The sequence below is a fragment of the Gadus chalcogrammus genome, chromosome 2, assembly GCF_026213295.1.
Source record: "Gadus chalcogrammus isolate NIFS_2021 chromosome 2, NIFS_Gcha_1.0, whole genome shotgun sequence".
Lineage (NCBI taxonomy): Eukaryota > Metazoa > Chordata > Actinopteri > Gadiformes > Gadidae > Gadus > Gadus chalcogrammus.
In genome coordinates, this window is record NC_079413.1 from 1,105,653 (window position 1) to 1,115,622 (window position 9,970).

General features: G+C 54.0%; 1 protein-coding gene across 3 annotated transcripts in view; it reads left to right on the forward strand.

Moving 5' to 3' along the window:
• The window catches only part of cyth1a (cytohesin 1a), a 35,690-nt gene extending 26,255 nt beyond the window's left edge, over nucleotides 1-9,435 (forward strand). For 2 of the 3 annotated variants that reach the window (XM_056610487.1, XM_056610496.1), the window contains exons 9-13: nucleotides 1-47; nucleotides 4,189-4,267; nucleotides 4,467-4,535; nucleotides 5,269-5,423; nucleotides 6,074-9,435. The exon at nucleotides 1-47 is cut by the window's left edge and continues 66 nt beyond it. In XM_056610487.1, the coding sequence (XP_056466462.1) occupies nucleotides 1-47; nucleotides 4,189-4,267; nucleotides 4,467-4,535; nucleotides 5,269-5,423; nucleotides 6,074-6,152 (429 nt within the window). In that variant the 3' untranslated portion in view covers nucleotides 6,153-9,435. The remainder of the gene's footprint in view (nucleotides 48-4,188; nucleotides 4,268-4,466; nucleotides 4,536-5,268; nucleotides 5,424-6,073) is intronic. The other variant, XM_056610479.1, reaches the window with a different exon arrangement.
• Nucleotides 9,436-9,970: the final 535 nt, after the last annotated feature.

Sequence of the window (9,970 nt, forward strand, 5' to 3'; positions counted from 1 at the left end):
CACACCTTCTTCAACCCCGACCGCGAGGGCTGGCTGCTGAAACTGGGTGAGCTGCTGGGACGCACACACTGCAGGAACACACACAAACACACTGCAGCACACATACACACACTGCAGGAACACACACAAACACACTGCAGCACACATACACACACTGCAGCAACACACCCACACACACAAACTGCGTACACACACAACCCACACACCCACCAGGGACTCCCCGACACTAGAGAGTTATTATGTGTGTGTCGGTGTGTGTGTGTGTGTCTCTGTGTGTTTATCTGTGTTCCTGTGTCTGTGTGTGTGCGGGTCTGTGTGTGTCTGCCTGTGTGACTGCATTTGTAAGTGAGCGTGTGTCTGTGAGTGTGTGTGAGTGTGTGTGTGTATCTGTGTGTGCGTGCCTGTGAACGTTCATGCATGCGTGGTCTGTGTTAGTGTGCGTTCCGGCGTGTGTGTGTGTGTGTGTGTGTGTGTGTGTGTGTGTGTGTGTGTGTGTGTGAGTGAGAGTCTAAAGGGGAGACCTCCCTGGACTTCAGCCGTCAGAGGGTCTCCGGTTAGCCCCGCTTCAACCCCGGGCGTAAGCTGCCTGGGTCCACTTCAATCACGCACTCGCACACACATCATCACACTACCTGTATCCAGCTGACGCCTCGGTTCACCGCCACGCACTTTAAGTGCTTTCAGCCATGGAGACATGAGGCAGAGAGTTCTGCGGGTTAGTACAGTTCATCATGAAGCAAGCTGCTTCAGGTGCGTCGTCGTACAGACCGGAGCTGAATAAAGGTTATGGATCGGTTCCTTCACGGGCCAGGAAGGAGTCAGAGTGAAAAGATGAGTTTCAGTCTGCGACACACACACACACACACACACACACACACACACACACACACACACACACACACACACACACACACACACACACACACACACACACACACACACACACACACACACACACACACACACACACACAGTACAAACTCCAAGACCTGAAGGAGTCCTGGATCATTGTGGTTTGATTAGAGGTCTGATGACCAGCCAGCCAGTCTCAGAAGAACAGCCCAACCACCCTAACTACCCTAACTACCCTAACCCCCTCAACCCCCTCAACCCCCTCACCCCGCTAACCCCCCACCCCCCTTAGGTTCCTCTGTCTGTCCAGATTCAGACTGACCTCGGGACTAATCCAAACCCGGTCACCACGGAGACGAGTTGACCAATCACTGTGAATCTCTACAACCACGCCCTGCCACACAGGGGGCCACACATTAACCCCCCCCCCCCCACCAGGGTGAGAGGAGACACACCGTACCCCGAGACCTTAAGGGGAGAGGTGTCTCTCTAACGCCGTACAGAAGACGGCAATAGACCGTCCACAGCTCCCCCTGGTGGCGGCACACGGGACCCGCCACAGAGCTGCAGAGATCTTCCGGAAACAATGTGTTTATGAACCCAATGTGCACACGCCTGTTCTGTGTGGCGACGATGTGGAACAACACATCCCGAGTCTCCAGAGGATTAGATTTTTCCTTCCCGTTTGATTTGAACCCGTTTTGAATTTGTTTTCTCTCCCTCCCCGTCTGTCTGTGTGTTCCCATGATTTTGGCTGTTCTTTCCTCAGGAGGTATGTACACCTGCTCCCCGACCCCCCCCCCCCCCCCCCCCGACCCCCCTGCTCTGGTGCTTCTGGTGACGTGGCGCTTCCCCCCCCCCCCCTCCATGTTCTGACCCCCATCGATCCACCGTCCCTCGTTTCATCGGCCAAGGGCCTCTCCGCGGTGGGGGGCCCGCGTTGTGTTTCCATGTGCTGCTCGCTCTCTCTGGTTCTCCACGGGTGCGTTGCCGGGGCGGTGGCTACGCCCCCCCCCCCACCCCCCTGGCAACACTGGTCCCCGTTACCGTGACGACCACCTCCTCCGTCGGCAGTAGCGGGGACCCCCTGAACTCTGCCCGGGTGTTCTCGGTTGGTCCGTCCCTCTGATTTAGCTGCAGTGCGCCCCGATTTCCACACCACCCCCCTCCCCCACAAACCGAGGGAAAACCTGGCTTAATTGGCTGACTCCTTAATTGATTAATTGACTTAATTGGCCGTGAGGAGATTTTGCTCTCTGGGTGGATGGAACGGGGGGGGCATTGCACCTACCCCCACCCCCGGAGGCTCCCCCCTCCTGGGTGTGTGGTGAGCGGGTCTGAGAGGCCGATCTGGGCCTCTGCTGGGCTACAAGGAGGACAGGGGCTGTGTTAACAAACCGTCAGGGAGTGACGCCGGTCATTAAGGGCGTGTGTTGAACGCACATTCAAAGCTCTTTACTATGGAGCGAACCTTTAATGAAAACCAAACCACCCTTCAGTGATTTGAATGGGCAGAGGGTACCCCCTTTCTAATACTAGACTCTCGTGGAAGCACCTTAAAGAACATCATCTCAACAGGGTTAGCTTTCTGATTCAAAACACAGCCCCTCTCCTCCGTGCCCCCCCGGCCCAGCTCCGCCACAGCCTAGCACCACCCCCCCTTACAGAGATCCCCCCGGGACCCCAGCTCCCGTCCTGCCGGGGCATGTCTGCAGGGGGGGGGCCCCAGAGAGGCCGTCCGTTCTCGGTGTTCCCGATCTTAAAGCCGGCCCTGGACCTCATCCTAAACACCGCCCCGATCAGAACCGTCATCAGCTGTGACGCCGCCGTCCTGTGTGCTGTCTACTGTGTCCGCTGTGTGTCGTAGACGCTGGGGGGCCCCCCTGCTCGGGGGCCCCCCACCTGGGTCGATCCGTCCTCTCTTGAGTGGGTTTGAATACTGCGCCGGTAGATAGTCCTCGTAGTCGGAGCTCTCGGCCCGGTCTGGTCCTTCAGACGCTGGGCGGTCATATGCGGCCCTCGCCGCCATATGACGACGTGTGTTTGGGTTCTGTGTCTCCTAGTCGAGCTGACGTAGAGCGGCTCCCAACATAGACGTGTACTGTTACTAACACGGGTGCTGGTGTTTTGATGGTGGTTGTCGTCCATGTCATTGTGTTTGTTCTTATGCTTCTTCTTATTGTAATTATCGTAATCGTGGTCCTTTCTTTCGTTATCTATATTCTGTCGGATGGTTCACCAGCAGACCAGTTTTACTCACACACGGTGACTGAACCGGGTCTCGCGGCGCTAGTTGTTTAGAGCCCCTCTGGTCTGCAGGGTAGCGTAGCATAGCCTAGCCTAGCCTAGCGTAGCATAACATAGCCTAACGTAGCCTAGCCTTGCGTCCCATAACCTGGCGTAGCCTAGCCTAGCGTAGCATAACATAGCCTAACGTAGCCTAGCCTTGCGTCCCATAACCTGGCGTAGCATAGCCTAGTGTAGCGTTGCATAGTCTAGAGTAGCCTAGCCTAGCGTAGCTCCTGGCTCCAGGCTGCTCCACCTCCCAGCACGGCCGCCTGCCATCTGCTCACATGGGGGGGGGGGGGGGGTGGGGATCAAGTGTCACAGGCAGATCAACCACCATGACTTAACTAGAGGAATCCCTCGGGGGGGATACAAAACACCTCTTCATTTACTTTGACTTTGTTTGTGTTATTTTGTGTGTTGCTGTGTGTGGGTGTGTGAGCACAGACACGCGTGTCGGCAGCAGTGAGGCTATATAGTCGACTATCATGTTCTTTATATAATGTGAGGATTACTTGTTAGCAATGGAGTGGCACAAGAACGCCTTGGTGGTCTAGACGTTGATATCCTCTTTAACTCTGATTGACCAGCGCCAGGAGAGCCGTAGAGCGCCCCCTATGGCATGGGAGAAACAATGCATACGGTTGACTATCCTCATTTACGGTGTTCCAGTGAACATGCGGGGTTCTCGGTGGAGGAGGGGGGGGGGGGTACAGCCGGCTCCACAGGGGGGACAGGTGGTGGAGGTGTCAGGTGGTGGTGGTGGTGATTTCATCCTGCGTTGGATTGGTGCAGAACGCTGCTGGCTGTCTGGGGGCGGGTCTTCTGGAGCTGTCATCTGTCTGTCTGTCCCGACATCCGTCTGCCTGTCTGCTACTCTGCCCTCTGCTGATTGGTGCCCACACCTCTCTCTCTCTCTCTCTCTCTCTCTCTCTCTCTCTCTCTCTCTCTCTCTCTCTCTCTCTCTCTCTCTCTCTCTCTCTCTCTCTCTCTCTCTCTCTCTCTCTCTCTCTCTCTCGTGGCTCTGTGCTGACTGTATCTCTGATCCACAGGGGGTCGTGTAAAGACCTGGAAGAGGAGGTGGTTCATCCTCACCGACAACTGTCTGTACTACTTTGAGTACACTACGGTGAGTCTCCCCCCAACCCCCCCCCCCCCCCCACATAGCAGTGGGCGTCTTGTTATGCTTCTTCTAGTTATCTTTTATCGTTGTCCTTTCTTTCTATTATCTATATTTTGTTGTTTAAATAACTTTTAGTTCACCAGCAGACCAGTTTGATAGACACACCCTGTTGACTGAGTCCCCCCCCCCCCCCCCCTCTGTGCAGGACAAGGAGCCCCGGGGCATCATACCGCTGGAGAACCTGAGCATCAGGGAGGTGGAGGACAAGAAGCCTGTAAGCGCGCACACACAGTCTCTCTCTCTCTCTCTCTCTCTCTCTCTCTCTCTCTCTCTCTCTCTCTCTCTCTCTCTCTCTCTCTCTCTCTCTCTCTCTCTCTCTCTCTCTCTCTCTCTCTCTCTCTCTCTCTCTCTCTCTCTCTCTCTCTCTCTCTCTCTCTCTCTCTCTCTCTCTCTCTCTCTCTCTCTCTCTCTCTCTCTCTCTCTCTCTCTCTCTCTCTCTCTCTCTCTCAGCATAATGTTCCTATAGCTCTGCCTCTGTAAGCACAGCGCCCTCTGGTGGCTCCAGTAACACACACACAGCATAGCGCTTGCGTAGCTCTGGCTCTGTGAGTACAGCGCCCCCTAGTGGCATCGCACACACACACACACACACACACACACACACACACACACACACACACACACACACACACACACACACACACACACAGCCTAATGCTATCATAAGCTAGCTGGCTAAAATAGTCAACAAACATTCAGTGTTTAGGGACACAAAGATATTCCTTCCAACGCTCCACATAACGAATATGATTGGCTCAAATTGACGTAGAAAACAAACGTGATGTCCCTAGCCCGATAGTGGTGCAAGGAATGGTCGAAGTAGCGGAGCTGTCACTCACCCTCCGACCTGTCACTCATCCTCCGACCTCTCACTCACCCTCCGACCCGTCAATCATCCTCTGACCTGTCGTCCCCCACCCCCCGCCCCCCTCCCGTGTGGCCTCCAGAACTGCTTTGAGCTCTACATCCCCGACAACAAGGACCAGGTGATCAAGGCCTGCAAGACGGAGGCTGACGGCCGCGTCGTCGAGGGCAACCACACCTTCTACCGCATCTCGGCCCCCACCTCAGAGGAGATGGACGTGTGGATGAACAGCATCAAGTGAGTCACGCACACGCACACAACGCACACACAAAACACAACGCACACGCACACACGACGCAAACACACAACTCGCGCAGACAAAAACGCAACGCAAACACAAGCCTCGCGCAAACACAAACCTCACGGAAAACACAAACCTCACACAAACACGCAGCGTATTTGTGTGTATTTGAGGCTGCCTATTTACAACTGGCCGGGGGACTACAGATGGAAAGCAGCCAAATAGGCTCAAGCTGCTCCTCTTACTCTACAGTTAATCAAAGGGGACTGTCCACGAAACTATAAACTAAACTAAACGCAAAAAAACAAAAACGCACTAAAAAGAATTAACAATTTTTTTTTAATTGAAGTTTCAGTTCACTGAATCGAGGGAATCAACATTAGGCCTTAGCTCAGGAGATAGAGAAGGTTGACTTGTAACCAGAAGGTCACTAGTTTGATCCCCGGCTCCTCGTAGTGTCGAGTGTGGAGGTGTCCCTGAGCGAGATCCCCCACCCTGACGAGCTGGCTGTCGCCCTGCGTGGCCGACTCCGCCGCCGGGGTGTGAATGTCGGGCAGTATCGTGAAGCGCTGTGAGTGGCCGCTGGTTGGAACATGCAGTCCACTTACCACCCCCTTTCCCCACCCCCCCCACCCCCCCCCTACAGAGCGGCCATCAGCAGGGACCCCTTCTACGAGATGCTGGCCGCCCGGAAGAAGAAGGTCTCCTCCATGAAGAGGCACTAGGGCAGGCGGCTCTCCGGGGCCCCTGGAGGGCCCTTCACAGACTATAGGGGCCCCTGGGAGGGGGAGGCAGCGGGCCCCGCACTCCTCATGGGGACGACCCCCCCCCCCCCCCCCCCCCCCGTGGACGTAATAATAATAAGAGTCTCGGGGGGCCTCTCAGGGGCCCCAGACGGGATCCCGCGGCTGTCGCTTCAGGTCTCCGCTTGCTACCAAAAGTAAAACAGAGAGCATGCTGGGAAGGTTTATTTTTTCGATGATTTCTGGGAAAGCCCTCTTGTGGCTTTCCCGGCGTTCCCGATGTGTATATAAGTCTTAGAATGTTTGCTTTAACTTCCCCCCCCCCCCTGCCCGCCTACTGAGCGGACATCAAAGACACCCCCCCCCTCCTAGTGTGTGTGTGGACCCCTTAATGGGGAACACATGTACGCCTCGCGCTTCGAGCTCCTCAGCGGGTCTGACGAGTCGCTCCCCGACCCAAACCGGTCCCGGAATGGAAAGCCAAACTTCACATTTCATTTAGTTCCCGTTATGCTTTAAGGGACGTCGGCGTTCTGTTTCCTCAGCTTCTAACGCAGGACTCTCTCTCTCGCTCTCGCTCTCGCTCTCGTTCTTCCAGTTTTTCCGTTGTGTTCTTCCGTTGTGTTCCTCCGGTTCTTCCGTTGTGTTACTGTCTGGAGGCGGGAGTGGAGTGTGTGTCGTTTTATACGCTTTTTTAACGTTCCTCTACGTCTTTCTGTTCGAACCAAGGTTTGTTCCTCAGGAGATTGTTTCCGGATTCCAGGATCATTCTGACCAGCTCTATGCTCGACTAACCAGGTCTGGAGTCTGAACCTCCTTGGACTCCAGAACACACAGGCGTGAGGTTCTGCGTGGGAACACGGGATGATCACAGGACTCTTCCACCGCCAGGGTTGCCAGATTTGGGCCAGATTTCCCGCCAAATCTGGCAACCCTGTCCGCCGGCCACAGAGATATCTCTGGACCTGTGAGGCCTGAGTCTTCAGGAGCCTTGAGGAGGGGCCTCACCAAGGCTCATCGCCAGGAGATTGTTCAGAATTTGAGCTTGTGTCTTGTTCCATCGTCATGTTCAAAACGTCTTTTGGTTTCTGCCGATGCGTCCATCGTGCTCCTTCTCTCTCTGACCTTTGGGCCGCTCGGCTCGTGAGCAGCGGGGTAAGGAGCCGCCGGTTCGTAGCGTTGACTCGGCGTCCGTCCGTCTGGGCCTCCTCTGCAGCCCTACCGACGCCCGCTCGACGGCGCCGCTAGAGAGGAGCCTCTTCAACCTGAGACGGTCCATGTGTCTCGCTGGGGAGCCGAAGCGCAGAGTGAAACGGATCTCTCCCGTCGTAATATTCATCCCCCGGTCGTCTTCTTCGTACCTCGGTGTCTCCGCCACGCGAGAGACCGTCGCAAACAATTACGTTTCGGTGCAAAGTTTATGGCCCACATTATGTAGTTCAGCTTATCCACCGCTGCGGCCAAAAACGGGAACCAATTAAAATACTGCAAAATACTCCGAGAGGGCAATCACGATCGTCCCTTCGCCGAGAGGCCCCGTCTTAGGATAAACACACAGGGGCCCTCATGCGAACGATGGGCAGAACCCCCTCCTCAGTGTAAGGAGAGACCTCTGCCTTCATCCTCGGCCTCTGTGAGGGTGGAGGAGAGTGTTTAGAGCGTCAGGCCATGGTCTCTGGTTCTAGACTAGCCTATAGCTAGTCATGCTGTGTCCCCCACTAACTAGTAACTAGTCCTGTTCTCTCCCGGTCTTTCCTGCGCACTGATCCCACCGATACGAGACTACCCGCAAAACAATCGTAAATATAGATAGTACGGCTTTATTTATCAGAAGTGTATATACTTAAATGTATAGTGGGTATTCGTCGAAAACCCTTTTTCTTCATTTTTTTTGATACGTGTAATAGTCGGTAGTAGAGTGACTTTATTTCCTCTATCATTTTTATCAGTGTTTGATTTGAGGGTTCTATCATTGCCATGTAATAAAGCTCAAATAAAAGACAAAGGTGTAGTGTGTACTTGTGAACGTCCGTTGAACAAACATTCATTCTCGGTTGAAATCAATATTACGAAGAAAGTGTATGTCATTTAAGCATTATATCATATCGCCCCAGCAGAGGGGGCTGTGTCCCAGGTCTCACCGCTCACTTCCTTCTGTGACGGCCGGATGATGTCACCGGTAACCGTAATTTGATGTGATTTAGAAAACGGCCAATGCATTAATTATACCTGGACTTCCTTGTTGTTCAACTGTCACCCTGTTCTCTTACAAAGGCGTTTCCAGTCACGCTGTAGGACGGCGGTAAAGCAGGCTGTGTCTCACAATGGACCTTGGTGTGTTATGAATAGCTATCTGTTCTCTGACAGTGTATGTTTCCCCGAGTCCTGCTTTCAGAGGATGAATTTCACAACTGACATTTGGCCTGAAGTAGAAATGCAAGTAAATGTGCGTATCATGTGAAATAATGCCTGGAAAACAGATCAATAACAGATGTATTTCCCCATCGCTGTCGTTTGTGATGTGTGTTTACCGTATTCCACAGCAAAGCGACATGGAGGCGGAGTCCATGCATATCCGATGTTCTGCACGAACGCACATATCGTGACCTTTAAACAGTGGGGCGAACACTCGTAGTCGCACAACACATGCACACACAACAACACAGGCAACAAGACACGCACACGCAACAACACACACACCCGCATCCACACACGCACATGCAACAACACACGCACACGCAACCACACACGCACACGCAACAACACATGCACACGCACCTACAACACAGCACACGCAACAACACACGCGCACACAGTCACGCACATCAAACACCTTTCTCGCTTTGAGCTGGCGACGCTAAGATCACAAAATGATATTATTAGATACATTATTATTATTAAAAAACATTTGTCATTTCTGGAGGAAAGGGAATTAAAACACCTCTCAGCCATGCGTAGGCTTCAAAGGACCCCATCAGGGTGATGACCAGCGGGTCTCGGAGCGTGATAGATAGATCAGAGACTTTATTGTCATTGCACATGTCACAAGTACAGACAAACGAAATGACCAGTTACATCCCGTCCAAGAAACATAAAAGGACAGTGTTGGGAGACAGGACGGAGACTGTCGGGGCACATAAGCCCCCTCATTATTAGATATAAAAGGGAAAACAAGAGGGAAAAAAGGTAATTCCCAATAGGCTCCTCTAAGGGGGGCACAGTGTAGGGATTAGGAAAAAAACACCTCAGGACATAAGCAACATATTAAAAAGATCACAAACACATGTGGGAGGGGGGAAGGGTGTCGGGGAGGGGAGGTGTCCCAGCTCAGACACCGGGGGGAGGAACGCGGCCAGCGGGCGCGTCGCATCACTCGCGGCATACTGTACTGCACGAGGACGAGACCGCGTTCCAGTTCAAACCAGGGGACCTGGCCGCGTTCCAGTTGAAACCAGGGGACTGGGCCGCGTTCCAGTTGAAACCAGGGGACTGGGCCGCGTTCCAGTTCAAATCAGGGGACTGGGCCGCGTTCCAGTTCAAATCAGGGGACTTTGCTTCGTTCCAGTTCAAACCTGGGGATCTGATAGCAGAGCTCAAAACCAACAAAGGACATCAGTGGACCGGAACGAGCTGCGGGGACTTACGAGAAGGGCCCTGGCAGGGGCCCAAAGCGGGGGCCCAGAGTAGGGGCCAAAAACCCAGAGCAGGGGCCCAGAGCCCATAGTAGGGCCCCCAAATTAGGGGCCCAGGGCAGTGGCCCAGATTGAAGTCCATCTGTCTGGACAACAGGTGAGCTGGTC